The sequence below is a fragment of the Podarcis erhardii genome (assembly GCF_964252035.2).
Source record: "Podarcis erhardii genome assembly, chromosome: 1".
Classification (NCBI taxonomy): Eukaryota; Metazoa; Chordata; class Lepidosauria; order Squamata; family Lacertidae; genus Podarcis; species Podarcis erhardii.
The window spans coordinates 9,657,262-9,684,634 of record NC_138497.1 but is presented as its reverse complement, the minus strand read 5'-3'; the positions used below and the strand labels follow the sequence as shown (position 1 = coordinate 9,684,634).

Sequence of the window (27,373 nt, the reverse complement as noted above, 5' to 3'; positions counted from 1 at the left end):
CCTGCAGCATCAAGAGCCTCCTGACTGGGGCATATGCATTTCTTTATTTAATTAAAGTATCCTTACCCTTCTTTTTGGCTAAAAACCAAGGCTACCAGGGCAATTTACCATGATCCGTAATAAGGCAGTACCTGCCCCTGGACTTGCAGTCTACAGCCACAACACAAAAGGAAAAAGCGATTGGGAGGGAGGAGGAAAAATGAAGATTCAGATACTAGGTCTTAAGGCTTGTCCGATAGTTTTTTGTTTGCCCTACCAGTTTCGCTGGGAAAACCTGCTGTTTACCTCTGAATTGAAACAAATGTCTATCTGCAGAATACCCAATTGATGTTTGATTTGATTCAGTGGGATACAGCTGGTTTCCCCGGGAGAAAGAAGAGACAAGCAGGAATGTGAGCGATCTTTCCATGACAAAGTTCTTTAAATTATTGGGGTTTTTTAAATTTCAACAGGGAGAGGGGGGAAAGCAATAGGGCCAGGGTGATCTCTCCCCTTGCCTTGATGTTGTCTCCTGACAGCCACAGGGAGCAGCGGCCCAGAGTCCCCTGGCAGATGTCAGAGGCCAGAGTGTTTTTCCCTTCAGCTCTGGAGTCTGAGGGCAATGGGCAACTGGAGTTCCGTGTTCTTTCTGATAGGGAACTTACATCAACTCTAAATTGTACATTTATCAGGACAAAGGCTTAAGTACAACTCATCCATGCGTCCCTTTGCAGAGGCAGGGCAGCTGGCTCCGGAATCAACTGGATCCCTTTTCTCCCAGTGCAGTGGGAACAGCTTTGAGCTGTGCACGGTCACCAGAAAGGCCTGACGCACATGCATGCTGGGTCCGGGCAAGTCTTGGTCACATCTGCCCTCTGGGTGGGAGATGGGGGCTCAGCAAACCCTCTTCCTCCCATGCCATTGGCAGCATGTGACCTACTTTAAAGACCTCTATGTGAAAAAAGGATCTTCTTTTTTAAGGGCTCTCCCGTCTAAGTCTGCTTTAAAGAGAAAGAACTGTAAGAAGGGAGTTAGCCATCAAAAGTCAGCGGCAACACTGCAGACTCAACAGGCACACTGATCACTTGGCCAAAGTCTTCTCCCCCCCCCCAGCCCTTCATGGTCTAGGACCCTTGTACCTACGGGACCACCTCTCCCGGTATGCACCACAGAGAGCCTCAAGGTCCATAAATAGCAACACCCTAGTGATCCCGGGCCCTAAGGAAGTTAGATTAGCTTCAACCAGAGCCAGGGCCTTTTCATTTCTGGCTCCGGCCTGGTGGAACACTCTGCCTCATGAGACCAGGGCCCTGCAGGATCTGATTTCTGTCCGCCGGGCCTGTAAGACAGAGTTGTTTCGCCTGGCCTTTGGCTTGGAATCAACTTGATCCCCTCCCCCTTTCTTTTTTCTTTTTCCTTTCTCCTCCTGTGATGAGGCTGCATTTTAATATTTTAATGTTTCAATATTTTAATTGTTGTATTTTAATCTTGTTTTTAAGTTGTATTCATTCAACTTGTTTTTATTATTGCCTGTTAGCCGCCCTGAGCCCGGCCTTAGCTGGGGAGGGCGGGGTATAAATAAAAATTATTATTATTATTATTATTATTATTATTATTATTATTATTATGTCTATTTAAATGACAGCAATCACCTCTGAATTTGCAAACATGTAAAGTAGCACATGCAATTTTCATGCAAATCTGTGCTGGTGCATAAGTGACCACATAGCAATGGAGTTTATTCCCAGATAAAATGAGTTGCCCTGAGTCTCTGGGCAAAGGACCCTGTGCTGTGGCTGCTCTCCATGACAACACTGTCCGTGGGAAGGGGAAGCACTGGAATGGAGAAGTGTTGCATTGTGACCTATTCCCGTGTGGCCCCAGGGCATCTCATGTTAGCTAAAAATCATTGTAGTGGGTCCCATACCGTCAGTTGGCTAGCTCAGTTGTTAGAGCATGAGACTCTTAATCTCAGGGTTGTGAGTTCGAATCCCACATTGGGCAGAGGGTTGGACTAGATGACCCTTGCAGTACCTCCCAACTCTTATGATTCTATGAGAGAAGTGTGCCTGAGGTTCTGGAGGGCTCCTGCCTGCCTATATAGACCAGGGATACCGACACAATACCTGCAAGTTGCTGTCGGACTCCAGCTCCCATCAGCCTCAGCTAGCAGGGCCAAAGGCCCACAGATGATGGGAGTTGTAGTCCAACAATTTCCGAAGGACACCACATTGGCTTCTTCCTGATGGGCTGGATGGATTAGGGGCCTGAGAGGAGCCCATTGCTTCACATGGTACCTGGTGACCTTTTCAGCACAGTGAGAGACAGGATCGTGATGTGTGCAAACTTGTCTGGGGTAAAGAACAGGGCAGGGACGAAGAATCTCGAGATTAAGTGGAAGCGGAACTGGAAGAAAGAAAGGAAAAACCTCCAGCAGGCTTAAGAGGAGAGATTGAAAGATCAAATTCAGACAGCAGCAGATAAGCCGCCAGCCTATTAGTGGCAATAAAACGCTGAGTCAGGTTTAGCTGCAACGCTTACTCAACTTTTACAGCTCGCTCCTTCCCGCAAACTGCAGGGTGTGTGCGACAGCAAGCGAATCCTCTGGCGAGAAGTTATGTCGCAACCTTTATGGCAAAATCCAGTAAGGGCAATGTTGCTGCTTGTTGCAGTTCCTCCTCCCCCATCCACACCCCACACTCTCTGGCTTGGTTGCAAACTCACAAAGGAAATTTCCAGATGAGACTTTTCTGGGCCTGCAAAGATGGAGAAAGGGCGGTTTTTGGCTTGCCCTAGTGCTGGACGTTTGCAAGGAAGCGGTTGGTTCTAACTGGGCTCCTTGGACACCTGGAAGTACTTAGTGTGGCAAATGAGAACATGTTTTTTCAGTAGGATGGCACATGCTTAAATTTGCTCAGTGGCAGCAGGGCAGGGGAGGGGGAGAGAAGTCAGTGCTCTGTTAAAAAACACAAGAACATTACGCTGCCACCTCACAAACCCACATTCAGCAGCATTTCGTGCCAGTGGTAAAATAATTCAGCAGCATTGCTGCTTGAACACAGACTTCCACCGGCTGAGCCATTCACTTACCACAAGTGCGTGCATACACATCCCCTCCAACATTTCTCTGATGAAAATAGAGACATCCCATTCCATAATGATAATTTTACGATTACTACCCCACACATCTTACTGGGTTGCCCCAGCCACTCTGGGTGGCTTCCAACATACATGTATATAAAAACATAGTTAAACATTAAATATTTTTAATTATTATTTTATTTTACTTTTTTTACCATCCCTACAGGATTGCCTTCAGATTGCTTGGTGGGTCACATAAGTCCATACCCTCCAACATTTCTCCAGGGAAAATAGAAACATCCTAAAGAAAAGTGGGACATTCCGGGATCAAATCAGAAACTGGGACGACTTCTCTGAATCGGGGACGTCCCTGGAAAATAGGGACACTTGGAGGTTCTGTATACAGGACAGGAATAGTGAACCTCTTGCCCTCTAGATGTTGTTGGACTTCAGCTCCCATCAGCCTCAGACAGCATGGCCAATAGCGAGGGATGATGGGAGTTGTAGCCCATGACATCCAGACGGTGCCATGTTGGCTACCCTCGCTGAATCAGAATTCCGGGAATGAAGGCTAGTAGGCACCATTCTTCTCATCACTTGCTGGGCTCATGTAAGGTGGACCAACCTGAAGATGGATCAAGGAAACTAGGCCTATCGCAATGGGTTAGGTAAAGGGTAAAGGGGACCCCTGACCACTAGGTCCAGTCATGGCCGACTCTGGGGTTGTGGCGCTCATCTCGCTTTACTGGCCAAGGAAGCTGGCGTACAGCTTCTGGGTCATGTGGCCAGCATGACTAAGCGGCTTCTGGCAAACCAGAGCAGTGCAAGGAAACGCCATTTACCTTCCCGCCGGAGAGGTAACTATTTATCTACTTGCACTTTGACGTGCTTTCGAACTGCTAGGCTGGCAGGAGCAGGGACCGAGCAACAGGAGCTCACCCCGTCGCGGGGATTCGAACCGCCGACCTTCTGATCAGCAAGTCCTAGGCTCTGTGGTTTAACCCACAGCGCCACCCGCGTCCCTCGCGATGGGTTACCCAGGGTGGTTCGCAGTGATGCAGCAGAAGCCAAATGCTGGGAGTCTGATGGCAAGGAGCATGATTTTTATGGCACAAGCTGGCTAACGTCATGATGCGCAAATAAATAAATAGGACTTCCCTTGCTCAGGGCTGCTGCCCAAGTGAGGGAAGGTGGCCATCAATCGACCAGCGCCATGGGGCAGGAGGCACCTTCTCCCTGGCTGTGCCACGCATCTGCGCCCCCTCCTGACACCCATTCTGCTGGGTGCCCTTCTTTGCATTCGCACTCTGTGTCCAGCTGCCACCACCGACTCCCCTCAGGCAGGCAGGCTCGGGATAGGGGAAGCGGGCCACGGACAATTTCCAAGTTGCCTCTCTCTCCTCCCGCTCTCTCTCCTCCCCGCACACCCTCTCTGTTAAAGTGGGGTGCTTCCCACTATACACAATTTCACTTATGCATGTTGGGGCCCGGAATATAACCCACCCACCCCCGTGTAAGTTGGTGGGGGACACCTGTACTGGATGTTAGTTTCTGTTTTGCCACTGTGCAGCTGCTTAGAGTCACAGGACTCTGTTTATATTCCAGAGACAGTCCAGGCTATTGGACGTCTCACGGGAGACGGGAGATGACGTTAGTGGTTTCCTGTTTTCTTTGTTCAGTTGCTCTTTGCTTTCATAGAGAGAGGATGTATATTTCTTTGTTGTCTGTGTAGTATGAAATAAAGCACAGCGATGTAGCCATAAATCTCATCACTTCCCTGTGCTGGATTCTCTGCTGAATGGGAGAACGTGCCTGAGGCCTTATCAAAGGCTCAGGTCATTAATTATTCGTCAGGAGGACTCGGAGGAAGATGAGCCATATTGGCTTGGCTGAGCGGAGATCCCGACACTGAACATAGTCTGCTAGCCGAAATGTGTACCCCGCTTAACTCATATAAACTAATGTTACTCATTCAAATAAATATACTTTTAATCAACTTAAGAACGTAAGAAACCACAAGGAACCCTGTAAGCCAATGGCCCATCTAGTCCAGCGTCCTATTCTCCAGCTAGCCAACCAGCCAACCCACTGGAAGCCTGCAACACACACCCCACTTCTGATTCCCCACAACTGGTATGCAGAAGCACATTGAGAACCAAGCAGTTGTGGCTTAAGAACCTCATCTTCCGCTTGTGTGAAATTTCCCTGCTTTGTCCCAAAACGAGGTCCTGAGTTGTAAGCTGAGTGCCTGGCAGAAAGGTCATGCCAGCAGTGCCGAAAATAATTTGAGGGACCACCATTTTGGTTTCAGTTTTTTCTTCTTCTGTTTTTAATGAGCCCTGAAGAAAACATCTATATATTTTTTTTTAAGGGAATCAGGGTAAAAATCCTCTTTGAGGTAAAAGGCAGAGATTACTTTACACAGTCTGTTTTAAACAGGAGAGGAAGCACTGAGGATGGGAGAAGAAAATGCTTAGGAAGCCCCAGGTCATCTCGGTTATTTGACAAACACAGGAAATGAATTCCCTCTCATCTTACAGTTAGGAAGGGCTCATCTAGGCTCTGTAGGCATGGGTCCAAGCAGGGTTTTGTTTTGTTTTTGTCCCATTGTGAATCACAATAAAAGTCAACTGGGTTTGCTGTGGATTGGCGTTTTCTCAGATGCAGCAGTAAACAACCAGGTTTCCCGAGGAAAGCAGTGGGAGAAAAAAACCCCTACTCTGCTCTTGACACATGGCTGGAAAACATGGACCTGCGCCTACATATTGTGGCACAATCGGAAGTCTCTAACACAGAGAGGTAGCAGGTGGTCTTACTCTGTTAACAACAGTGACAAACTTTTACCCCAACTCAGCAAGGAAGATTCATTCTCTCCGCCTCCTCTCTCTTTCTCAGAGCAGATATGAAAACCTGTTTTATCCTCCTTTCAGTTGACAGGATGCACGTGATGGAAATGAGGACAGTACAATCCTATCTGGAGCTACCACTAGCATACAACAAATCAGAACTGGGCCTGGATCTGGCCCTATATCCCATGGAAGACTTCTTTGCCTGGTGGATATTTTTTAAAAAAATGTTTTTGACAATCTGTACAATGAAATATCTCTTCAGATCGAAGCCTGAAACATTTCAGAGACCCATTTTTGCCCAGGAGGGATCTACAACGTTCTTCCTCAGAGGAAAAACAGTATACTATATAAAATATTTAACCAAGGTAATGCCATGCACAACGTTTTTCTTGATGCAGCTCGACCCAGCCATTGGCTCCCCTCTTTTTGTTACCCCTGTTTTGTGGAAGGTGCAATTGCAGGACATCAGTGGTGTATTAAAAACTTGGCCTGGCTCGGAGTTCATTTCACCCTTCTGGTGACTCCCCAGACACACTGCAAAGTCAAATTTCCCAGCCAGCTGTCCTGAGTCAACGTGGTCAAATTATTTCTTCTTCCCACATCCACACCATCCATTTACCGAAGGGGATTCGTTGCCCTGCTATAAATATTTGTTCTTGCTGCTTCAAAAATTCCAGGACAGAACCTCTGCTCCGATATTAAACTAACAGTGCTTCTCTTGTCTGCGAGGCATGAATATTAGGCTGTCGGGTTTCGATCTCCCAGCTGGACAAATTTTCAGGAAAGCCTAAATTGCCACTGTTCCTCATTGTCAGGGGGAGAGGCTAGTAGACGCCCGCAAATGTGGTGAAGACTCTAGTTCTGGGTCTGTGTAAGAAAAGTTTTTAAATTCGTCTTGGTTAATCATAGAAAGAATTCCTTCTTCAATGGGAGTTAATATTGGCTCCTCTTTTAAAAATTCGGGATCGAAGTTGCTCACATCTTCTTTTGATTTCTGTCATATGCAAATATAAAACAAATATATTAGGTTTTCGTTCTCTCCCCCGCCCGCCCCCCATTAACAAGGGTGACATTCACATTGGTTTCTCAGTATTTTGAGGATTTTGAAAAATTGGCATTGTCATTTTCTAAAAATTGAGCAGGATCCTAACTAAGTTTGTTACATCACACTAAGTACTTGCACCACACAGAAATCAGTGTGAAAAGGTAGTTAACACAGTGATTTCTATAGGACCTAAGCGTGAGTAATTGAAGCTTGGGTCCAATCTGTTAGGCTTATATATCAGAAATTAGCTGTACTCAGCTTTTCTGTTAAAAGCACCCCAAAAGTGGATTACAGAAATGGCTGCATACACACCAGACATATAAAGCACATTTGAAACACATTCTCCCAAAGGATCATGGGAACTGTAGTTTTTTTAAAGTGTTGAGAATACTAGCTCTATGATAGGTAAACAACAGTTCCTAAATTTTTGGCGTGTGTTTTAAATGTATAGTGTGTACCCAACCCAAAATACCAACAACCATCTAGTCCAAAATATTACATTAAAGGCGTATCCCAGGAAAACAACATACTAGCCCGGTTTGCACATAATGCTAAACCATAGTTTTCTTAACAAGTTGTCCCACAGACTATCAAACAATTCTTGTTTCTCCAATGTTTGTTTTGTCACTTGGTGATGGGATGGGATGACCAAGCAAACCATGGTTAACTGAGAGTGCTGGATTCACACGTAACACCCAAGTTTTGTAAAAAAAACGCTAGTTTCAGATTGTAGTTTGCTGGCAGCAAATAAAGCATTGTTAAATTACCGAGCAGGGTTCACCAATAACTTTGAGCCACCGTTTAATAACACACAGTTATTAAACTTAGGGCCCTCGTATTTATGGGAAAGCCTCTCCTGGTATGCCCCGCAGAGGACCTTAAGGTCCATGAATAACCATAGTTTAGAGGTCCCGGGCCCTAAGGAAGTCAGACTATCCTCCACCAGGGCCAGGGCCTTTTCAGTGATGGCTCCGACCTGGTGGAATGCTCTGTCCCATGAGACTAGGGCCCCTCAGGATTTAACCTCCTTCCATCAGGCCTGTAAGACAGAGCTATTCCGCCTGGCCTTTAATTTGAATTCAGCCTGATCTTTTATTTCCCTTCCCTTCCCTTCCCTCCCCCTCCCCTTTTATGAAGATCACCCGCTCTGAGACCCCACAGCTAATTCTCCCCTGGCCTCCTCGCTGGCCCAAGTAGGACCAATTCAGCCAGCTAGCCCTGGGGATTACCTAATGCGTATTTCCCCTAAATTGATTTCTGAATTTTGAATTTTATTGTTATTCATGTTTTTATACTGTACTTTATGCTGCTTCTACAATTAAGTGTGTTAAATTTGTTGTTAGCCACCCTGAGCCCGGTTTTTGAACCGGGAAGGGCAGGGTATAAATAAAAAATTATTATGATATTATTATTATTATTATTATTATTATTATTATTATTATTATTATTATAGTTCAGTAAACTGTGGTTTGGTGTTATGAGCAAACCAGGTCATTGATGTGAATGCGGTTACGCTTTGCATGCAGAAGCTACCCGGTTCGATTCATAGCTGCCAGGGGTTGAATCCGGGGAATTTTTTCATGTAATGCATGGTATCTACTTCTGGGTACATGCACACTTGAGAAAATTCTAAACACTCACAATTCGAGGACGGTAAGGCGGCTCTATCTGACGCTGGTTCAGCAGATCCCAATCCAATTCCTTAAAATATGGGTGCAGTAGGATAGCATTCTCTCCACCCAGGGCAATGCTGCCGAGGCGCATTTTGGGGTTCTTGGTCATGAACTGCAAAAACAAGAAGAGAGGAAGAATTAGAGACATGGGAAGCTGCCGTATCCTTGGCCCATGTAACTCAGAACTGTCTGCTCTGACTGGCAGTGAGTCTCCAGAAATTCTGACAGGGGTATTTCCCTTGCTTATCTTAAGATGCTGGGGGAAGCCCTGCTGACATCAACGAGCGACAGGGCCTTCTTGGTGGTGGCTCCCCATTTGTGGAATGCCCTGCCTGATGAAGTGCACCTGTCCCCCCCCCTCACATTTAGAGTTCAGGAGGATTTAAAAACCATTGCTGTTTGCCAAGACAATTGATGACCAATAGATACTGTTTGTGAACCAAATTAAATACTTCTGTTATTAGAATCATAGGAGTGTAGAGTGGGAAGGGACACCAAGGGTCATCTAGTCCAGTGTTTCCCAACCTTGGGCCTCCAGCTGTTTTTGAACTACAATTCCCATCACCCCTGACCACTGGTCTTGCTAGCTAGGGATGATGGGAGTTGTAGTCCAAAAACAGCTGGAGGCCCAAGGTTGGGAAACACTGATCTAGTCCAACCCTCTGCTTGTAATCACTTTAAGCCAGTGGGTGGGGAGACTTTTTCAGCTGGAGACCTGCTTTTCCTTCTAGGCTCAACGGCCACTCCTGTGCAAGTTGTGGGCAGGGCAAGATGCAAAGGTTGGCAGAGCAATGAATGTTAATTTTGCCCTTGTACAGAAGGCTAGTTTCCACACAGGCTCCTCTCTGCCCTCCACCCAGGCAAGCAAGAGACCTTACCAGAGTTCAAGGACACATTCCAGCCATGCAAAAACAGCGAAGGAGGATGCAAACTAGGTTGTATGGCCTGGGGAGAAGGGGGTGTGGCCTGAGAAGGACCCCGAGGGCCAGATAGGGAGGTGTGGAGGGCCACATTTCGCCCCTGAGCCTGAGCTTCTGCAAAACTGCCATAAAAATTGTGGATACTGTAGGTTTGCATGCTGGGTCTGATGCTGGTTTAATGACGTTGGTGAAAAGTTTCATGGTGCCTTGTAAAAAAATTCGCAAAAGTATGTGTGTGGGAAACTAGTTTCCCTTGCTGCCCTCAGCAAAGCGCTGTAAATTCCTTGTTACAAAAGCAGCGGCTAGGAAAGGAAAGATGAGCCAGAATCTGCCATCTAATTGCCCTTGTAAAATAAAGAAGAAGGAGAAATATCTGGGAGAGATAGTCATTAAATGAATGGCCGGAAAGAATGAGGGATGAATTAGATCAGAAGGGAAGAGAAAGGCAGGAGAAGGGGAGAGAGGTTCGCTCCAACATCCATTGGCCTTTAAACAAAGAGAGAATAGTTATTTAAACAGAGCAATTACTCTAATTAAGGCTTCCTTCCATGTTGCCCCAGGACTGGAGGCTGAAGGTCCTGTAAGCAATTTCATCTGATTATTATGTAAGGAAAGTGGGTGGAGAGAAACAGGGAAAATTGCTGCTCATTATGCGCTTTGCTTGTGGTTGGAAAAGAAGACAGATAAACTGGAGTCAGACCTGGGGTTCCATTTCTGCTGGAAAATGTACCAGGTGCCCTAAGACAAGTTGCCATCTCCCGGCCTAGACCATCTCGCTCTCCAAAATCCAAAAATCCCAAAGAGCTCCCCAAAATTCAGGACGTGAACTTTGCAGCAGCAACAGCTCACACCAGAAATTCCCATCTGCAGCCCAGAGCGTAAACTTTGTTCCTTGTGACTCAGTGAGAACTCTTTTTGACACTGTAAACCACAGACTGATTTGATCTGCTTCCTGGTACCTTTTCCTGTTGAGAAATACCTAATCAGATTTCCCCTTAGTGAAATCTGCTCTGCATGGAGAACTCTGTTCTGCCAAGCTGATACCCCTTACTAGTTTTGAAAGGTTGCTGTTTTACCACTCGACTTAGGAACAGCTTAAATAAGCTAAGCAGATGGTTAACAGCCCAATTCTGCACCGGCCTACTGAGAGGTAATTCCTACTAAGTTTAAATGTGAATTTCTCCCAGCTTAATTTGGCTTATACCCTCAGAAGGGACACCCTTGCCTGAAAACCTCATGCAATTTCCCTCCAGTTAAAAAAAGTTTAAAGACTTAGAGGTCACATTTTAGAGGTGCCTAAGTACACAAAGTACACGGGACGCGGGTGGCACTGTGGGTAAAACCTCAGTGCCTAGGGCTTGCCAATCGCATGGTCGGTGGTTCGAATCCCCATGGCGGGGTGAGCTCCCGTCTTTCGGTCCCAGCTCCTGCCCACCTAGCAGTTCGAAAGCACCCCTAAGTGCAAGTAGATAAATAGGTACTGCTTTATAGCGGGAAGGTAAACGGCGTTTCCGTGTGCTGCGCTGGTGCCGGCTCGCCAGAGCAGCTTCATCACGCTGGCCACGTGACCCGGAAGTGTCTCCGGACAGCGCTGGCCCCCGGCCTCTTAAGTGAGATGGGCGCACAACCCTAGAGTCGGACACGACTGGCCCGTACGGGCAGGGGTACCTTTAAGTACACAAAAGCCCTGAGATTTACTTGCCTGCAATCTGACAGGGTTCACCCACTCTGGAGGGTCCAGCCTGCAAATTCTACCCACTTTTGTCAAAAAGGAAAGAAATTATATCCATCTAGAATTCCCAATAGTGAAGTGGGGATGGCAAATGAGATTTGGACCCCCAAACCAAACTGGTCAGCCACTAAATGAATACGAGGTGAACCAGGCTGTTTTTACAAAGCCCTGAACTGAGGACCAAACCAAATCTTGTGGTCAGTGCACACCCATCCCTTGTCTCTCATGACCCTGCCCTGAAGTTGATTTGGATCAACCAGGAAGCACAGGCTGCTGTCCTTGGGAATCTGTTCCTGTCCTGGGAGCCGAAATGAGACAGGACAAATCTCAGGTGGGCAATGAATGCACAGGAAGAACGCCAGCCTTTAAATGTCGCAACGGTGCCTAAGGATGAGGCTGTAAAAGGCAGGTCCCTTCCACTGTTCTTACACATATAGGGGCCTGAAGCCCGGCTCTTTTAACAGAGGAGCAACACAGCGAAGCAAACTGCAGAAGAGATGTAATGCTGAACTCTGGAAATACTGTGGACTCATGAATGCACCTTTGGTGGGAATTTGCAATTGCAGAAACACATGTGTGTATCTAACGATTGCAAAATGCAAGCTGGACAGTGTTTTAAATAATATTCAGTAAACACACAAGATGTAACCGGATGCAGAAAGCAAATTAGAATGGACTAATTTTGTGTCCAATGATTTGTGTTTTAATCTTGTCTTAGACTCTGTGAAAGGATTCTGTGGAACTGTAACAACCTTTCGTGTGGATTGTTGGACTCTATGAACAGACAGGTGGAATAGACACTTACACATACATGGACTTTACGCATAAACTGATTAGAGAATGAACTGATCCACTGGGTCTTCTACAGTGGTACCTCTGGTTGCGAACGGGATCCGTTCCGGAGGCCGGTTCGCAACCTGAAAAGAACGCGACCCGTGTCTGCCTGTCTGCCCATGCGCGGGTCACAATTTGCTGCTTCTGCACATGCGCATGACGTCATTTTGTGTGTCTGCGCATGCGTGAGTGACGAAACCCGCAAGTAACCCTTTCTGGTTACTTTGCTGTGGGACGCAACCTGAAAACGCGCAACTTGAAGCAAATGTAACATGAGGTATGGCTGTATTTTTTCCGTTGAACTTTATGAGCTACTTCTGTCAAAATCTACAATTTAATACAATGAATAGTATACTTTATTTATTCAAATGTACAGCCGGTTATGTCTTGTGTGTTTATTGAATATGTTTCGCGTAACTTAGAGGTTTGTTGTTGTTTTGCGATTGTTTTTGGACAGTGTTTTAAAGCCAAGGCAATTTTTTTGAAGGAGGGAAAACCCAAGCCGAAATGTGTTGGGTATTCCCAAAACAATGTTGAAAATCAAAATAGTGTGACAGTGGCTACTCTTTGGAACTCCCTGCTGTTGCACATCAGAAAAGCACTGCCTTTATTTGCCTTTTTGGTGCCTGTTGAATACCTTCCGCTTTCAACAAGCCCTCTAAGGGGAGATTTCTTTTATTCCAGTCAGTCACCTGTCTTGGATTTCAATTGGTTTCTATATTATTTCATTATTTATACCCCCCGCCGCCGCCCATCTGGCTGAGGTACAATTGGTTTTCATACATGCAGCTTTTTAAATAGTTTTACATTTTTTAAAAATTGTATAGTGAAATTGTTTTGTGATGCTTCATGGGAACCAATTCCAAAGTTTAATCAGTTAATTGATTAATTAGGAAAGAGCCTTTGGATTTGCCTGAAAGTATCCTCCAGTGCCTCTGTTTTAAAAAATAAAGACATTTAAAATATGGACATATGCTCCGTCAGATTCTTTTAAAAAGAAAAAAAATATGAAAGCTTTTCTTTGTTTACAAGAGTACTGTACAGTCATTCCTCGGGTTAAATGTGCTTCAGGCTGAGTGCTTTCGAGTTGCGCTCCGCAGCAACCCGGAAGTAACGGAGCGCATTACTTCCAGGTTTCGTTGCTCGTGCATGCGCAGACACTGAAAATGACGTCACACACATGCACGGAAGCGCCAAAACTCAACCCGCGCATGCACAGATGCACTGTCGCGTCTTACGTTCCGTTCAGGATGTGAACAGGGCTCTGGAACAGATCCCGTTCGCATCCCGAGGTACCACTGTACATGCATTGTCTCTTTTTCAGGTTGTAGAGTCCTTTCTACAGATCAGTTACATTTTATATGAAACATTAGTGTTGTGAACAGAATATTGTTGGGGAAGGAGGAGGAAAAAGGGGAGAGAAGGGGTAGGAGGTGGGGTGGTAAAACTTACATTATTTACTTAGTGTGTGTGTTGGGGGGGGGTTATGTCAGCATCACTTGGGTGGGTTCTCTTTCTATTCGTTTGTTATATTTCCTTGGTTGGGGAGCCCAGAGCATGGTTGGTTGTCTTTAGTAAGATTTATTTGTGTGTGATGGGAGGAGAGTGTTGTTGGGTTAAGTTAGCCTAGGGCTGCCATATGTCCTGATTTTACAAGACATGTCCTGGAATTTGCCTTCAAAAATGGTGTCCTGGATTATGTTTCGGAAATCGGGCAAATGTCCCAGAAAATTGGCAGTGGGGGTTAAATTGTGCCGAAAATGCCTTAAAAAGCTCCAAAACAATTTTGGGGTCTTCATTTAAAAAAGCTTAAGAACTTTCAGGGTGTCCTGGTTTTTACATTTTGAAATATGACAACCCCAAGTTAGCCATATTGATTTGTAGGCTATCGGTGTTCAGATTCTTTTATAAGAACATAAGAAGAAACCTGTTGGCTCAGGCCTATCACCGATCTAGTCCAGCATCCTGTTTTTACAGTGGCCAGTGATTATTCTATTGTTTGGAAATGTTATTTGCCTTGGAAAGCTGACAATAAATTGTTCGTCAGAAACAAATAACTGAAGCCAGAGCGAGGGAGGGATTTTGGGAACCTTGCTCAGTTTTCCCCCTTGTGCATTATAGGTCACTGCCACTTTCCTGCTAAAGAATGTTCTCAGGAACATTCCAGGAAGAGAAGTGACCTTCTAAGACTTCCACACAAAGAGGAATCTGGAGAAAGTCAGATGGCTCCTCAGAGGAAGCAGCTCTGCTGCCCAAGGGAAGGAGGTTGCCTTCCAAGGGACAGCAAACTTGGAACTGCAGACTTGTCTTTTGGAATATCTCAGTCGGTGGAGCATAAGACTCTTAATCTCAGGATTGTGAGTCCCATGTTGGGCAAAAGATTCCTGCATTCCTGGGGGTTGGACTAGGTTATGGTTACCAGACGTCCCCGTTTCCCGGGGACAGTCCCTGGATTTACAAATCTGTCCCCGGACAAAATCCGTCCCCGGAATGTCCCCGGATTTCATTTAATGTCCCTGGGTTTATATTTTGAGTGTTGTAGATTTATTAGTAGGGAATGAATGTTGCGTGATTGGTTCAACAGCACAAGACACATCATATGGGGACTTCCAGCGAGGCAAAATGGCAGGCGCCACGGCAGCGAGCTGCTCCTGAAGCCAGCCAGAGCGAACTGCGCTACCAGGCTGGCTCCGGGCTGCTGAGACTCCCACTGCCGCTGCCGCTGCCAAGGGGGAACCGGGGACACCGGCACATCAACTGGGGGAAACCGCTGACCCCCCCATGACCCAAATCGAGCCAGGAGTGAGAGTGCCCAGCCACCCGGCCGACTGCCCAGCAGCGCTCCGGGGCCAGTAAAAACCCTGGAGCCGACGCAGGGAGAAGGAGGAGAGGAGAAGGAGAAGGAAGAGAGAGAAAGAGGAAGGAGAAAAAAGAGGGGAGCTCCGACCTTGCCACGCCGTTGCCATCACCAACGGAGAGGAGAGGTAGGAGAGCACCGGGAGGGCAAGGACATGTGGTCGAGCCCAGGCCCAACCCGAGCCTACTCCACGGCAGCGTAGCGCTCCAAGAGAGCAGGCGAGGGCCCAGAGGAGGGCCGTGTGACAGAGGAGACCACAGAAGAGAAGATATTACTTCTTAAAAAAAATATATTCTGATATTTTATTTTCTCTTTTCAAGGATTCTTTGAAAAAAATCTGGTAACCTTAGACTAGGTGATCCTCTTGGTCCATTCCAATTCTATGCTTCTCCTCCTGCCTTTCTGGCCCCACTCCCCTTTTGGGTAGCTGTGAGAGACAATACTTGTGAACTCAACATTTATGGCCCAGTAGTGGCTTGTTCCCACTGGGACCGACAGGGCAAAAGGCAGGGAAGATCTGCATTAGATGGAGACACAGGCAGTGACAGGCAGAGAGCCACATACTGACCATTTGTAAACAAGGAAGGTAGGGTTGGCTGGGGACAGACTGAGACTGGTGGGACCATGGCCCATTCGCCCAGATGAACTACCCAAGGAGCAAAACAATCCAATTTTAAAGAATCGAAACAATGACAACAGCTGAGAACATTTTGAAACAGCCATATATCCCCCACAGCTGGTATTTCCAAGGTTGCCAGGAACAGTATCTTTAACAGAATCACAGAATCATAGAAAATTGTAGAGTTGGAAGGGACCCTGAGAGTCATCTGGTCTAACCCCTCTGCAAGACAGGAATCTCAGCTAACGCATCCCTGACAGATGCCCATCCAACCTCTGCTTAAAAACCTCCAAGGAAGGAGAGCCCACCACCTTTGAGGGAGTCTGTTCTGCTGCTGAACAGCTCTTACCATTGGAAAGTTCTCCCTAATGTTTAGTTGGAATCTGCTTTTCTGTCATTTGAATCCATTGGTTCGGATCCTACCATCTGGAGCAGCAGAAAACCAGCTTGCTCCATCTTCCATGTGACAGCCCTTCAGATATTTGAAGATGGCTGTTCCATCATCTCTCCGTCTTCTCTTCAAGCAAAATCTCCCCAGCTCCCTCAACCGTTCCTCATCAGGCTTGGTTTCCAGACCCTTTATTGTCTTGGTTGCCCTCCTCTGCAAATACCTGGGTGAACGGGGATATTTTAAAATTCCTACCGACTCTTAAAGGTAAAGGTAAAGGGACCCCTGATCATTAGGTCCAGTTGTGACCGACTCTGGGGTTGCGGCGCTCATCTCGCTTTATTGGCCAAGGGAGCTGGCGTACAGCTTCCTGGTCATGTGGCCAGAATGACTAAGCTGCTTCTGGAGAACTAGAGCAGCACACAGAAACACCATTTACCTTCCCGCTGGAGCGGTACCTATTTATCTACTTGCACTTTGACATGCTTTCGAACTGCTAGGTGGGCAGGAGCAGGGACCGAGCAACGGGAGCTCACCCCGTCATGGGGATTCAAACCGCCGACCTTCTGTTCGGCAAGTTCTAGGCTCTGTGGTTTAACCCACAGCGCCACCCGCGTCCCTTACTGTTTAGCAAAAGATGTAAGTCAGAGGGAAGTTGTGCAAACAAGACAAGTGTATACATACGGCCTTCAGAATTGAAACAGCATCTTCTGGGAGCCAAGACGGGTAGGAGATTTCATCCTTAAGGATGGCCTCAAAGAGGTCATCTTCGTTTTCAGCTTCGAAGGGAGCGTGGCCACAGAGCATCTCGTAGAGCAGCACTCCCATTGCCCACCAGTCGACGTCAGGACCATACAGCATCTCTTGTAAAATCTGCCGTGAGATGAGCAGGAGTCAAAATCAACAATGCTATCCAGTCATTCTTATTCCTTGCCTGTTGAGGACTGCAACGCCGAGTGATGGCATGTGTATGTGAAAGATCACAGATCAAAGCCCAGTGAGATTTCATAATTGAAAGAGCAGCCATGTTAGGCTCTTGCAGCTTATATTATTATTATTATTATTATTATTATTATTATTATTATTCCCTGCCTATCTGGCTGAGTTTTCCCAGCAACTCTGGGCAGCTCCCAATCGAGTGTTAAAAACAATACAGCATTATATTAAAAAACTTCCCTAAACAGGGCTGCCTTCAGATGTCTTTTTAAAATAAGATAGCTGCTTATTTCCTTGACATCTGGTGGGAGGGCGTTCCACAGGGTGGGCGCCACTACTGAGAAGGCCCTCTGCCTGGTTCCCTGTAACCTCACTTCTCACAGTGAGAGAACTGCCAGAAGGCCCTCAGCGCTGGACCTCAGCGTCCGGGCTGAATGATGGGGGTGGAGACGCTCCTTCAGGTATACTGGATGGAGGCGGTTTAGGGCTTTAAAGCTCAGCACCAACACTTTGAATTGTGCTCGGAAACGTACTGGGAGCCAGTGCAGATCTCTCAAGACCGGTGTGATGTGGTCCCGGCGGCCGCTCCCAGTCACCAGCCTAGCTGCCACAAGCAATCACAAGGAGTCAAGCAGAACCTAATAAATGTATTAGGGTCATAGAATTGTTGGAAGGGACCACAAGGATCATCTAGTCCAACTCCCTGCAGTGCCCACCGTGGGACTCAAATCCACAACCCTGAGATTAAGAGTGCCATGGTTTTGCCAACTGAACTATGGAATAAGCTTTCATAGACTCACTTCTTCAGATGCAGGAAGTGAAATCTTGGCTGGCAGGTGGGAATTGAATGGCAAGCAGATAAAACAAGTTGCATTGGTAGATTAAATATATGTTAAACAGGCACACCTTTAACCTCTTACAGTAGCAAATGGGCAATAATTGCTGAGATGATTGTATTATTGCCTGAAGGGACTGATTTGCAAGGACAGTCATAGACAGCACAGACATTCTGGCATTGGCCAGCTAATTAACACATGTCGCATGATCAAAATCCTTTCCAGTGTGATGGAATTTCGAGTACAGCATTCTCCAACCCGCACAAATGTCAAGCAATCAAGTCCTGGTTCACATTTGCCTGGTCACCATGGGATGAGTGCAGCATCAAGCAACGACTTATGACAAGATGTGATGGAAGAAAACTAGGATCCTTGAAGGACTTGCTTAGTTTGGTTCCCCCAACGTGCCGTAGAGTAATTTTGATTGACTGAAGTATGGCTCCTTGAATTTAAGGAAAACGTCTGGTATGGTATTGTTGGGAGTTAGTCAACAGACACACGTAAGAATTCTAAACACATTCAAGGAATGCTAGCTGAAAAGCTGAAAGCTGTAAAATTTGGTTGTTGGACATAAGTCAGTTTTGTATTCTGTGAAACAAAATAAAAAATATTCCTTCCAGTAGCACCTTAGAGACCAACTAAGTTTGTTATTGGTATGGTATGAGCTTTGGTGGGCATGCACACTTCTTCAGAGTGTGGGTTCTTCACAGTGAAGTTACTTATTCAGAAATAAAGCCGTTCAGAAACTACCGTATTTTTCGCTCTATTGGACGCAGTTTCCCCCCTCCAAAAATGGAGGGGCAATGTGTATGTGTCCTATGGAGCGAATGCAGGCTTGTGACATAGCCGCGCACAACCCCTCCAGCAGGGAGAGGCTGCAGGGGGCTATGGCTTCTTTAGCTCCACGCAGCCTCTCCTGGCAGGAGGGATTGCGCGGGCCAAAAGAGGAAGCCAAAGCAGCGAGCGGGATCCATCCTGCTCGCTGCCTTGGCTTGTGCCTCTCCGGCAGGGAGAGGTTGTGTGCAGCCTGTACGCTGCTCTTTGGGGCTGGGGGGGGATATTTTTTTTATTGATTTCCCCGTCTAAAAACTAGGTGCGCCCTATGGTGCGAAAAATACGGTACTTGGATCTGTGAATGAGCCATTGCATGGCTAATCTCACAGAAAGAACCTTCCTATCACCCATCTCACAATTGGCTGCAAATCACCAAGTGCTCAGAAACCAAGAGGAGCACGACAGATGCATGCGTGTACGATGAAAAAGCAAGTTTAACATAGACGGGACATAAAGAAAACCCTGAAATGTTCAATGAGAATACTATAGACTTGATCTAGAGGTACCGGCGCAAAATGGGGGCACAGGATGCATTTGATACAAATTCACACAGATACAGTCGTACCTTGGTTCTCGAACAGAATGCGTTCCGGGAGTCCATTCGACTCCCGAAACCATTCTAAAACCAAGGTGCAGCTTCTGATTGGCTGCAGGAGCATCTTGCAGCCAATCGGAAGCCGCGCCAGACGTTTGGCTTCTGAAAATTGTTCGGAAACCAGAACACTCGCTTCTGGGTTTCCATCGTTCAGGAGCCGATTTGTTTGGGAGCCAAGGCGTTTGAGATCCAAGGTGTTATGTACTGAGGTTCTCTCCCTGGGCCAGCAGGGGGATACTGTAGATAGTTATGCAAATAAGGGATCGAAAGTGACGTTCAGTGATTGGATAGTTTTTGGAAATTGTTACAGTTACGTTGTACTGGAGCTCTATATAAGCAGGCTGACTGAACCCTTCAGTTCAGTTCTGTTCTGGCCTGTGAATAAACAAGAGCTGTTTGAAGAATCGCTGTGTTGTCTGATATGTTCACCCACAACTTAACACAAGGTACAACTGTACTGATAGGGAACATATTGGCCCTTGCTGAGGCACAACCATTGTGTAGGGTTTTTTTCCACATCAGCTCATGCACTCCCATCTGCAGATGTTCATTATTCATGCACACTGCTTTATCGGCATGAGCTTCTGGGTGAGCTTCTAGGTGCATGCACAGAACCGTTGCCCTGTTGGCAGAACAACACCCATGCTGCATGCAGAAGAGTCTCGTGGCTTTGAGGCAACTACATATGTAAACCCTGTGCAAGCATATATCCAAACGCCTCGCAAATACTGTGCAAATATTTCTAATTTGGAATGATTTATTCTGCAACATAACCTGGCCTAGCTCGGTTTCTGCACTGCCGAGCCGAGCCTGGTGGGGGAATGCAGGGTTTGAAAAAGCAAAGCTCTTGCCCTGGCGACATCTTTCCTGTACCTCTGGGGCGATGTAGTCAGGTGTTCCACAGAAGGTCGCCGTGGTGACCCCGTCGCGGATTCCTTCTTTACACATCCCAAAGTCAGCCAGCTTGCAATGGCCCTCGTGATCGAGCAACACATTGTCCAGCTTCAGATCCCTGCAACAATGGAGACACACATCAGTTTGCAGGTGGTAAAAGGTAAAGGTAAAAGGACCCCAACCTTTAGGTAGGTCCAGTCGTGGATGACTCTGGGGTTGCGGCGCTCATCTTGCTCTATAGGCCGAGGGAGCCGGCGTACAGCTTCCGGGTCATGTGGCCAGCATGAATAAGCCGCTTCTGGCGAACCAGAGCAGCGCACGGAAATGAAATGAAATGAAATGAAATGAAATGAAGGTAAACGGAAATGCCGTTTACCTTCCCACCAGAGTGGTACCTATTTATCTACTTGCATTTTGATGTGCTTTTGAACTGCTAGGTTGGCAGGAGCAGGGACCAAGCAACGGGAGCTCACCCCGTCACGGGGATTTGAACTGCCGACCTTCTGAGCGGCAAGTCCTAGGCTCTGTGGTTTAACCCACAGCGCCAGCCGCGTCCCACCTTGCAGGTGGTAAATTGAGACAAAAAGGAAGTGTGACAACAAGTTGAAGATCAACACCAACAAAAAAAGTTATTTATGTAAGCCACTACTGTGGCTTGTGTTTTGTTAGCCCCAAAATGGAAAACGAGCGAGGTCCCAACCAAAGAAGAATGGCAACTTAAGCTGACGGAATATGCGCAGCTTGCAGATTTAACATACAGAATAAGAGAACAAGAAGAACATACGTTTAGAGAAGATTGGGAGACGTTTATTGAATACATGGGGGAAATTGTGTACACTTGAAAACGTGGGCAGCATTAAGATAAATTCAACAGTGCAAATAAGTTTTGGTGGATGTAATAATGGAATACTGCATGGTTTAGTTTTTGTAAAATATGCAGGGATTTTTATGATATGTAAAATGAACTATGGGAAGAGAAGGAGGGAAATCATTGATATTTTAAGGATGTTTAAATGAGTATTTTAAATTGTAAAACCAAAAATTTAATTACACACACACACCCACACACCCAGCATAGATGCTACCACAAATTCTGTTTTCAGTGGTTCCCCCTACCCTCCCCATATCATCCAGACCGGTGGTTCCCAAATCTTTTCAGATCTGCCCAGTGCCCCCTACCCCACTCCCTAAAAAGCATCATTCAAAATAGCAGTTTGACCCACCAAGGAAGATAAAAAACACAATAAAATTCAAAACAGTGACCACTGATTACACATTTATTCAAAATCCAGTTAAAACTATTTAGTTTAATTCAACAAAAATGATGGACTTGATCCAGCAATATCCACTTTTCAGAGTCATAGTTATTTACAGCTCCCCCTGGTGCCCCCTTGCCTCTTAATACCCTCCCCAGGTAACCCCCCCCCAGAAGAGGGGCACTGCCCACAGTGGGAACCACTGATCCTGTCATGAGTCACATGAATATCATGCAGGTGGGTACTCAACTTTACTCAGAGTAGACCCTCTGAAATCAACAGAGATGAGTAACTTAGGGCCATGCATTTCAGTAAGTCTGATCTGAGTAAACTTCAGTTGAATAGCACCTATTGTGTTCTTTGAGTCACTGTCATTTGGGAAGAACCATTGATCCCTATAATGTTGTTGTTTAGTCGTATCCGACTCTTCGTGAGCCCATGGACCAGAGCATGCCAGGCACTCCTGTCTTCCACTGCCTCCCACAGCTTGGTCAGACTCATGTTTGTAGCTTCGAGAACACTGCCCAACCATCTCGTCCTCTGTCTTCCCCTTCTCCTTGTGCCCTCAATCTTCCCCAACATCAGGTTCTTTTCCAGGGAGTCTTCTCTTCTCATCAGGTGGCCAAAGTATTGGAGCCTCAGCTTCAGGATCTGTCCTTCCAGTGAGCACTGAGGGCTGATTTCCTTCAGAATGGATACGTTTGATCTTCTTGCAGTCCATGGGACTCTCAGCACCATAATTCAAAAGCAGCCTTCTTTATGGTCCAGCTCTCACTTCCATACATCACTACTGGGAAAACCATAGCTTTAACTATACGGACCTTTGTTGGCAAGGTGATGTCTCTGCTTTTTAAGATGCTGTCTAGGTTTATCATTGCTTTTCTCCCAGGAAGCAGGCGTCTTTTAATTTCATGACTGCTGTCACCATCTGCAGTGATCAAGGAGCCCGAGAAAGTAAAATCTCTCACTGCCTCCATTTCTTCCCCTTCTATTTGCCAGGAGGTGATGGGCCCAGTGGCCATGATCTTAGTTTTTTTGATGTTGAGCTTCAGACCATATTTTGCGCTCTCCCTTTTCACCCTTGTTAAAAGGTTCTTTAATTCCTCCTCACTTTCTGCCATCAAAGTTGTGTCATCTGCCAAAAAGCAAATGTGATGGGAAGCACTTTATACATAAAAACGTCAGCAAAAACCCAGCATCCATTAATGGCTCCTCTTTTGGGAATTGTAGCACTGTGGAGGTAAACTATAGCCGTAGTTGTTTAAAGTGGCCTCCTTGCGCTATGTGTGAATGAGACCTCCGCTGCAATCTCAGGAAGAGGAAAAGAGAAATGGGATCCGACTTTAGGCAGTGAGGTTGGAAAACATTCCCAGGCAGGAGACAAATAACTACTAGCAGAAGATGTAAAAGGGGAGAAGAACCAAGCAGAGTCAGTAATTCGAAAGAGAAGGAACAAGGAACAAGGAAAAAGAGAAACAGATCTTAATGACAAGTAAAAGAAGACCAACATTACCTCCCCAGTCAATACATTACGTCTGGGGAGGGAAGGGGGAAAGAAATTTTTCCCAGTAAGTCATCTGGTTCAAGCCTTGCTCACAGATAAAGTTTCCAATAGCAAAATGTTTGGGGAGGCTTTTTTCTAAAGCTGCACTGCAGTCATTTTTAGTTTGTTGTTCCTTTTTTAGCTTATTTGTTGTGACAGTCTGTTCCGAGAGGCAAATTTTAAAACCACGACTACAACCCTATAGAACTGGGAACAGGGAAAATAGCTCCTCTGCACCTGAAATTTCAAGGGGTTAATCGTCACCCACTCCTGACTGGAGTGATCTCACTTGCTCCCTGCTCCACATTGCCATAGGGCGGGGAGAAGAATTCTTAACTTGAGAGCCACATTCTTGATCGGAAGGTTGGCAGTTCGAATCCACTCAATGGTAGTAAGCTCCCGTTGCTCTGTCCCAGCTTCTGCCAACCTTAGGGTTGCCGAACACCTGGAATTTGCATATGCCATACACAGAATACCGCAGTCAGAAGCAGTGTCCCCCCCCCCAAAAAAAAAGCTCGGCAACTTTTGTGTTTGGATTTTCACTTGTTGAAATATGGCAACCCTAGCAACCTAGCAGTTCGAAAGCATAACCAAACTTGGCCCTCCAGCTGTTTTGGGACTACAATTCCCATCATCCCTGACCACTGGTTCTGTTAGCTAGGGATGATGGGAGTTGTAGTCCCAAAACAGCTGGAGGGCCAAGTTTGGCTATCACTGGATAACCAGCACAAATAGATAAATAGGTACCACTGCGGCGGGAAGGTAAACGGTGTTTCTGTGCGCTCTGGTTTCTGTCACTGTCTTCTGTTGCGCCAGAAGTGGTTTAGTCATGCTGGCCACATGAGCCGGAAAGCTGTCTGTGGACAAACGCTGGCCTGGAAGTGAGATGAGCACCGCAACCCCATAGTCGCCTTCGACTGGACTTAACCGTCCAGGGGTCCTTTACCTTTTTACTGTATACTGTTTAAGGCAGTATCATACCACTTTAAACAGTGAATGGCTTACCTCAAATAATCCTGGGAACTGTGGGCTGACCAAGGCAGAACAGAGTTATACTATTACTTCCCTTGATCTGGAGACTATACTTTGGTTGATGCAGCCTAAAATAGCGTTAGCTTTTTTGCTGCTGCATCACACTGTGGACTCACGTTAAGCTTCCTCATGTTAAAGTTACTCATGTAACTTTAAAAAAAGCGTGGCTTCCCCCAAAGGATTCTGGGAAGTGTCGCTGGATGTTAAGAGACCCCCAAGTCCCGCTCACAGAGCTATAACTCCCAGAGTGGTTTAACAATCAGTCCCCCTTCCCCGGGAGCTCTGTGATGGAGAATACAGGGTCTCCTAACTATTATTCCCCCTCAACAAACTACAGCTCCCAAAATTTCCTTCCTCTTTCGATCACTTTGTTTTCTCTCCCCTACCCCCTCCAGTTCTTTTGGGTACCTATCCGTTTGGCTTTGTCATTCTCTTAACTTTCACCATCTCCTTCCTGACACATGAGCCTCTGGGAGACTTTGCTTCAAGGCTCGCTTAGGTGATGCACCTGAGACCTCTAGTCCGGCTTGGCATCACTCGCCTTCTCTCTGAAAAGGGCAAAACACAGCCAGCCTAAGGCCTGTCTCTGCTTCTTGCCTGTTGCCATGACAACGGAAACACTGGCTCCCATTCATCTTCAGATACCTCCCCTGTGCTTCTGGAAGAACTAGAATTCGTTCCCTTTCCTGGACTGCTCGCTCTTATTTCTTCGCTGTATGAAATGGCCTCTGTGCTCTGGTTCTGGGGAGAGGCTCAGTGCTGGGCAGAAATATGTCCTCCTTTTCCAGGACACATCCTCCTTTCCAGGTCTGGGTGCAAATTTGGCACAAAATTTGGCAAAAAAAATGATTTTTTAGCTTGGTTTTTTTTGTTTGCAGTAACCCAAGAAACTTTTTCTACTGCATTAGACTTCGATCTAAGGCACCCGGCTAAATTTGTCTGCAGCAGAGAATCACAACAGAACAGCATCTTAAATAATTATTATTATTATTATTATTATTATTATTATTATTATTATGCTGAAACAATGTTTTTACATGAGTAGAATGTGTCCTTTTATTTAAAATGCATCTCTTGGTTATTTGTGGGGCATAGGAATTCATTCATTCCCCCCCCCAAAAAAAAAATATAGTCCGGCCTCCCACAAGGTCTGAGGGACAGTGGACCAGCCCCCTGCTGAAAAAGTTTGCTGACCCACAAGTTTGCTGTTCTATAGCCTACATATAGTAGGTGTATTTTAAATGATAGATCATCATAACAATCTGTAGTTAAAAGCAGAGGAGGGCAAATGTGTCTTCTTTTTTTGCTCTTCAAAATATGGCAACCCTAGGATAGCATAAAGCTCCATGGATATAAAACTCCTATATTGCTTCAGCAGGGAGATGGAATGACCCTCAACCCTATTAAAAAAAATGGGTTCAGTTTGCCTGCAAGTTCGCCATACCCAATATATGCCCACTTGATCTCTTCGATCACGGAACTGGCACTGTTAAAGGTGCCATGTAACACCCATTCAAACATCTGTAAGAAACCAATATTTTAGTTCCTCCGGAACTCCCTGCCTATTGAAGTCAAGCATGAAGTTTCACTGTACTCTTTTTGGCACCTGCTAAAAACATTTTTGTTTAGACAAGCCTATCCACATGACCTGGAAGCTGTTCGCTGGCTCCCTCAGCCAATAAAGCGAGATGAGCACCGCAGCCCCAGAGTCAGTCACAACCGGACCTAATGGTCAGGGGTCCCTTTACCTTACTTTAGCCACATGTGTAGAATGTGGATGTATGTTTTAATCCTGTTGTTAGTTTATTGTTGATTTTATGTTTTGAATGATCGAAAGATTAACTGTTATGGTTTTTTGCATATAATTCTATTGTTTTGTTCTCTTTGTAAACCACTTAGAGGTTTGTTTGTTTTTACAAAAACCAATCAGTGTATAGATTTTGCAAATAAATAAACACACACATACATATATATTAAGTAGAAGCACAGCTGCCTCCTAATTGCGAGACCCAATCAAACTGGAAGGTCATACTGAGCACTCAGCTAGTAAAGGTAAAGGGACCCCTGACCGTTAAGTTCAGTCGCGGACGACTCTGGGGTTGCGGTGCTCTTCTCGCTTTATTGGCCAAGGGAACCGGCGTACAACTTCCGGGTCATGTGGCCAGCATGACTAAGCCGCTTCTGGCGAACCAAAGCAGCGCACGGAAATGCCATTTACCTTCCCGCCGGAGTGGTACCTATTTATCTACTTGCACTTTGACTTTGCACTTTCGAATTGCTAAGTTGGCAGGAGCAGGGACCGAGCAATGGGAGCTCACCCCGTCGCAGGGATTCAAACCGCCGACCTTCTGATTGACAATCCTAGGCTCCGTGGTATAGACCTCAGCGTCACCTGCTGTGCATTATATGAATGTGACACAAGATGGCGATGGTGAGCTAATGACAGATTCAATATATTTTTTAAAACATCTTTTTAATAAAAAAAAGCATTTTCACAATATTTTTTAATATATGTGTAGATTCCACCTGAGTCTGAGCCACAGCCCTTCCCCCTTCCCTAATGTTCGAATGCCCCTTCTTATGTTCTAATGGTCAGCACGCTCTCCAGGGTGCTGGGTTGCAGCGGGCAGTGGGCTGGAGCCATCTGCTCTGCAAGGCTAAATTTCACTCTGCAGTTTGGAGCATGCATGCTTTGGGCATTCTTTAGCAGCGATGCTAGGAAGGAGGGACTATGGGAAGAAGGGAGGAAGAGAGAGGTTGGTGTCACATGTTCCTTTGCAAACCACAGACCCTGAAGCTGTGAATCCAGGGAGCCAAATTAAGCAGGACTGCCCCTGTTGGCTTTTGTGTTCTATTCTCATCAGTTGGAAGAACCTCGCTTGCTGGATAATTGGGTTGCTAACTTTGGACAAGGCGAACGTGGTAAGTTCCATACCGCAGGAGGAAATTGCTAAGCTGTCATGAGAAGACTGGCCAGCCCGAGTCCTCTGAGGGAGAGGGAGAAGAAAGGAATATCTGTTTAGCATTAGCGAGTGGAATATTAGCGTTGCAACTGCCCAAACCTTTTCCATTTAACAGAGCACCATAGAAAAGGCAGCAGCCGAGGAGGGATTGCAATGAACATTCCTACACGTTGAAGCAATTGCAAGGGTTCTTGCACTTATTCCGACACATTTATTACGAACTGCTCAAACTACAGCATCCAGACCGAAACACTGGAGCATGAAACTGCAGCAGAATCTATTTGTTTCGTTGATGTGGTTGGATAGTTTTGGGGGGAATGGGCAAGTTTGCAAAAAAAAAAAAAAAAAAAAAAAACAACCACAAGGACTGCTGTCAAAAATATTGCACAAAAAAGGTGATTACAGCGTACAACCTGTTCTAACAAGATGTTACATGGGAGGATGAATGTGGGCAACCTTATTTCTGCCAGGGGATGAGATCCCTTGAGGGTAGTCTGTCAGGGGATT

At 46.1% G+C, this 27,373-nt stretch overlaps 1 protein-coding gene across 1 annotated transcript in view; it reads right to left on the bottom strand.

Annotated features, from left to right (window-relative positions):
* Nucleotides 1-5,359: 5,359 nt before the first annotated feature.
* PRKCH (protein kinase C eta) overlaps nucleotides 5,360-27,373 on the bottom strand; it is a 120,772-nt gene continuing 98,758 nt past the window's right edge. Inside the window, exons 11-14 of the mRNA XM_081861127.1 lie at nucleotides 20,052-20,190; nucleotides 16,662-16,850; nucleotides 8,596-8,739; nucleotides 5,360-6,903 (exon numbers count right to left, since the gene is read on the bottom strand). Coding sequence (XP_081717253.1) covers nucleotides 6,721-6,903; nucleotides 8,596-8,739; nucleotides 16,662-16,850; nucleotides 20,052-20,190 — 655 coding nt within the window. The 3' untranslated portion in view covers nucleotides 5,360-6,720. The remainder of the gene's footprint in view (nucleotides 6,904-8,595; nucleotides 8,740-16,661; nucleotides 16,851-20,051; nucleotides 20,191-27,373) is intronic.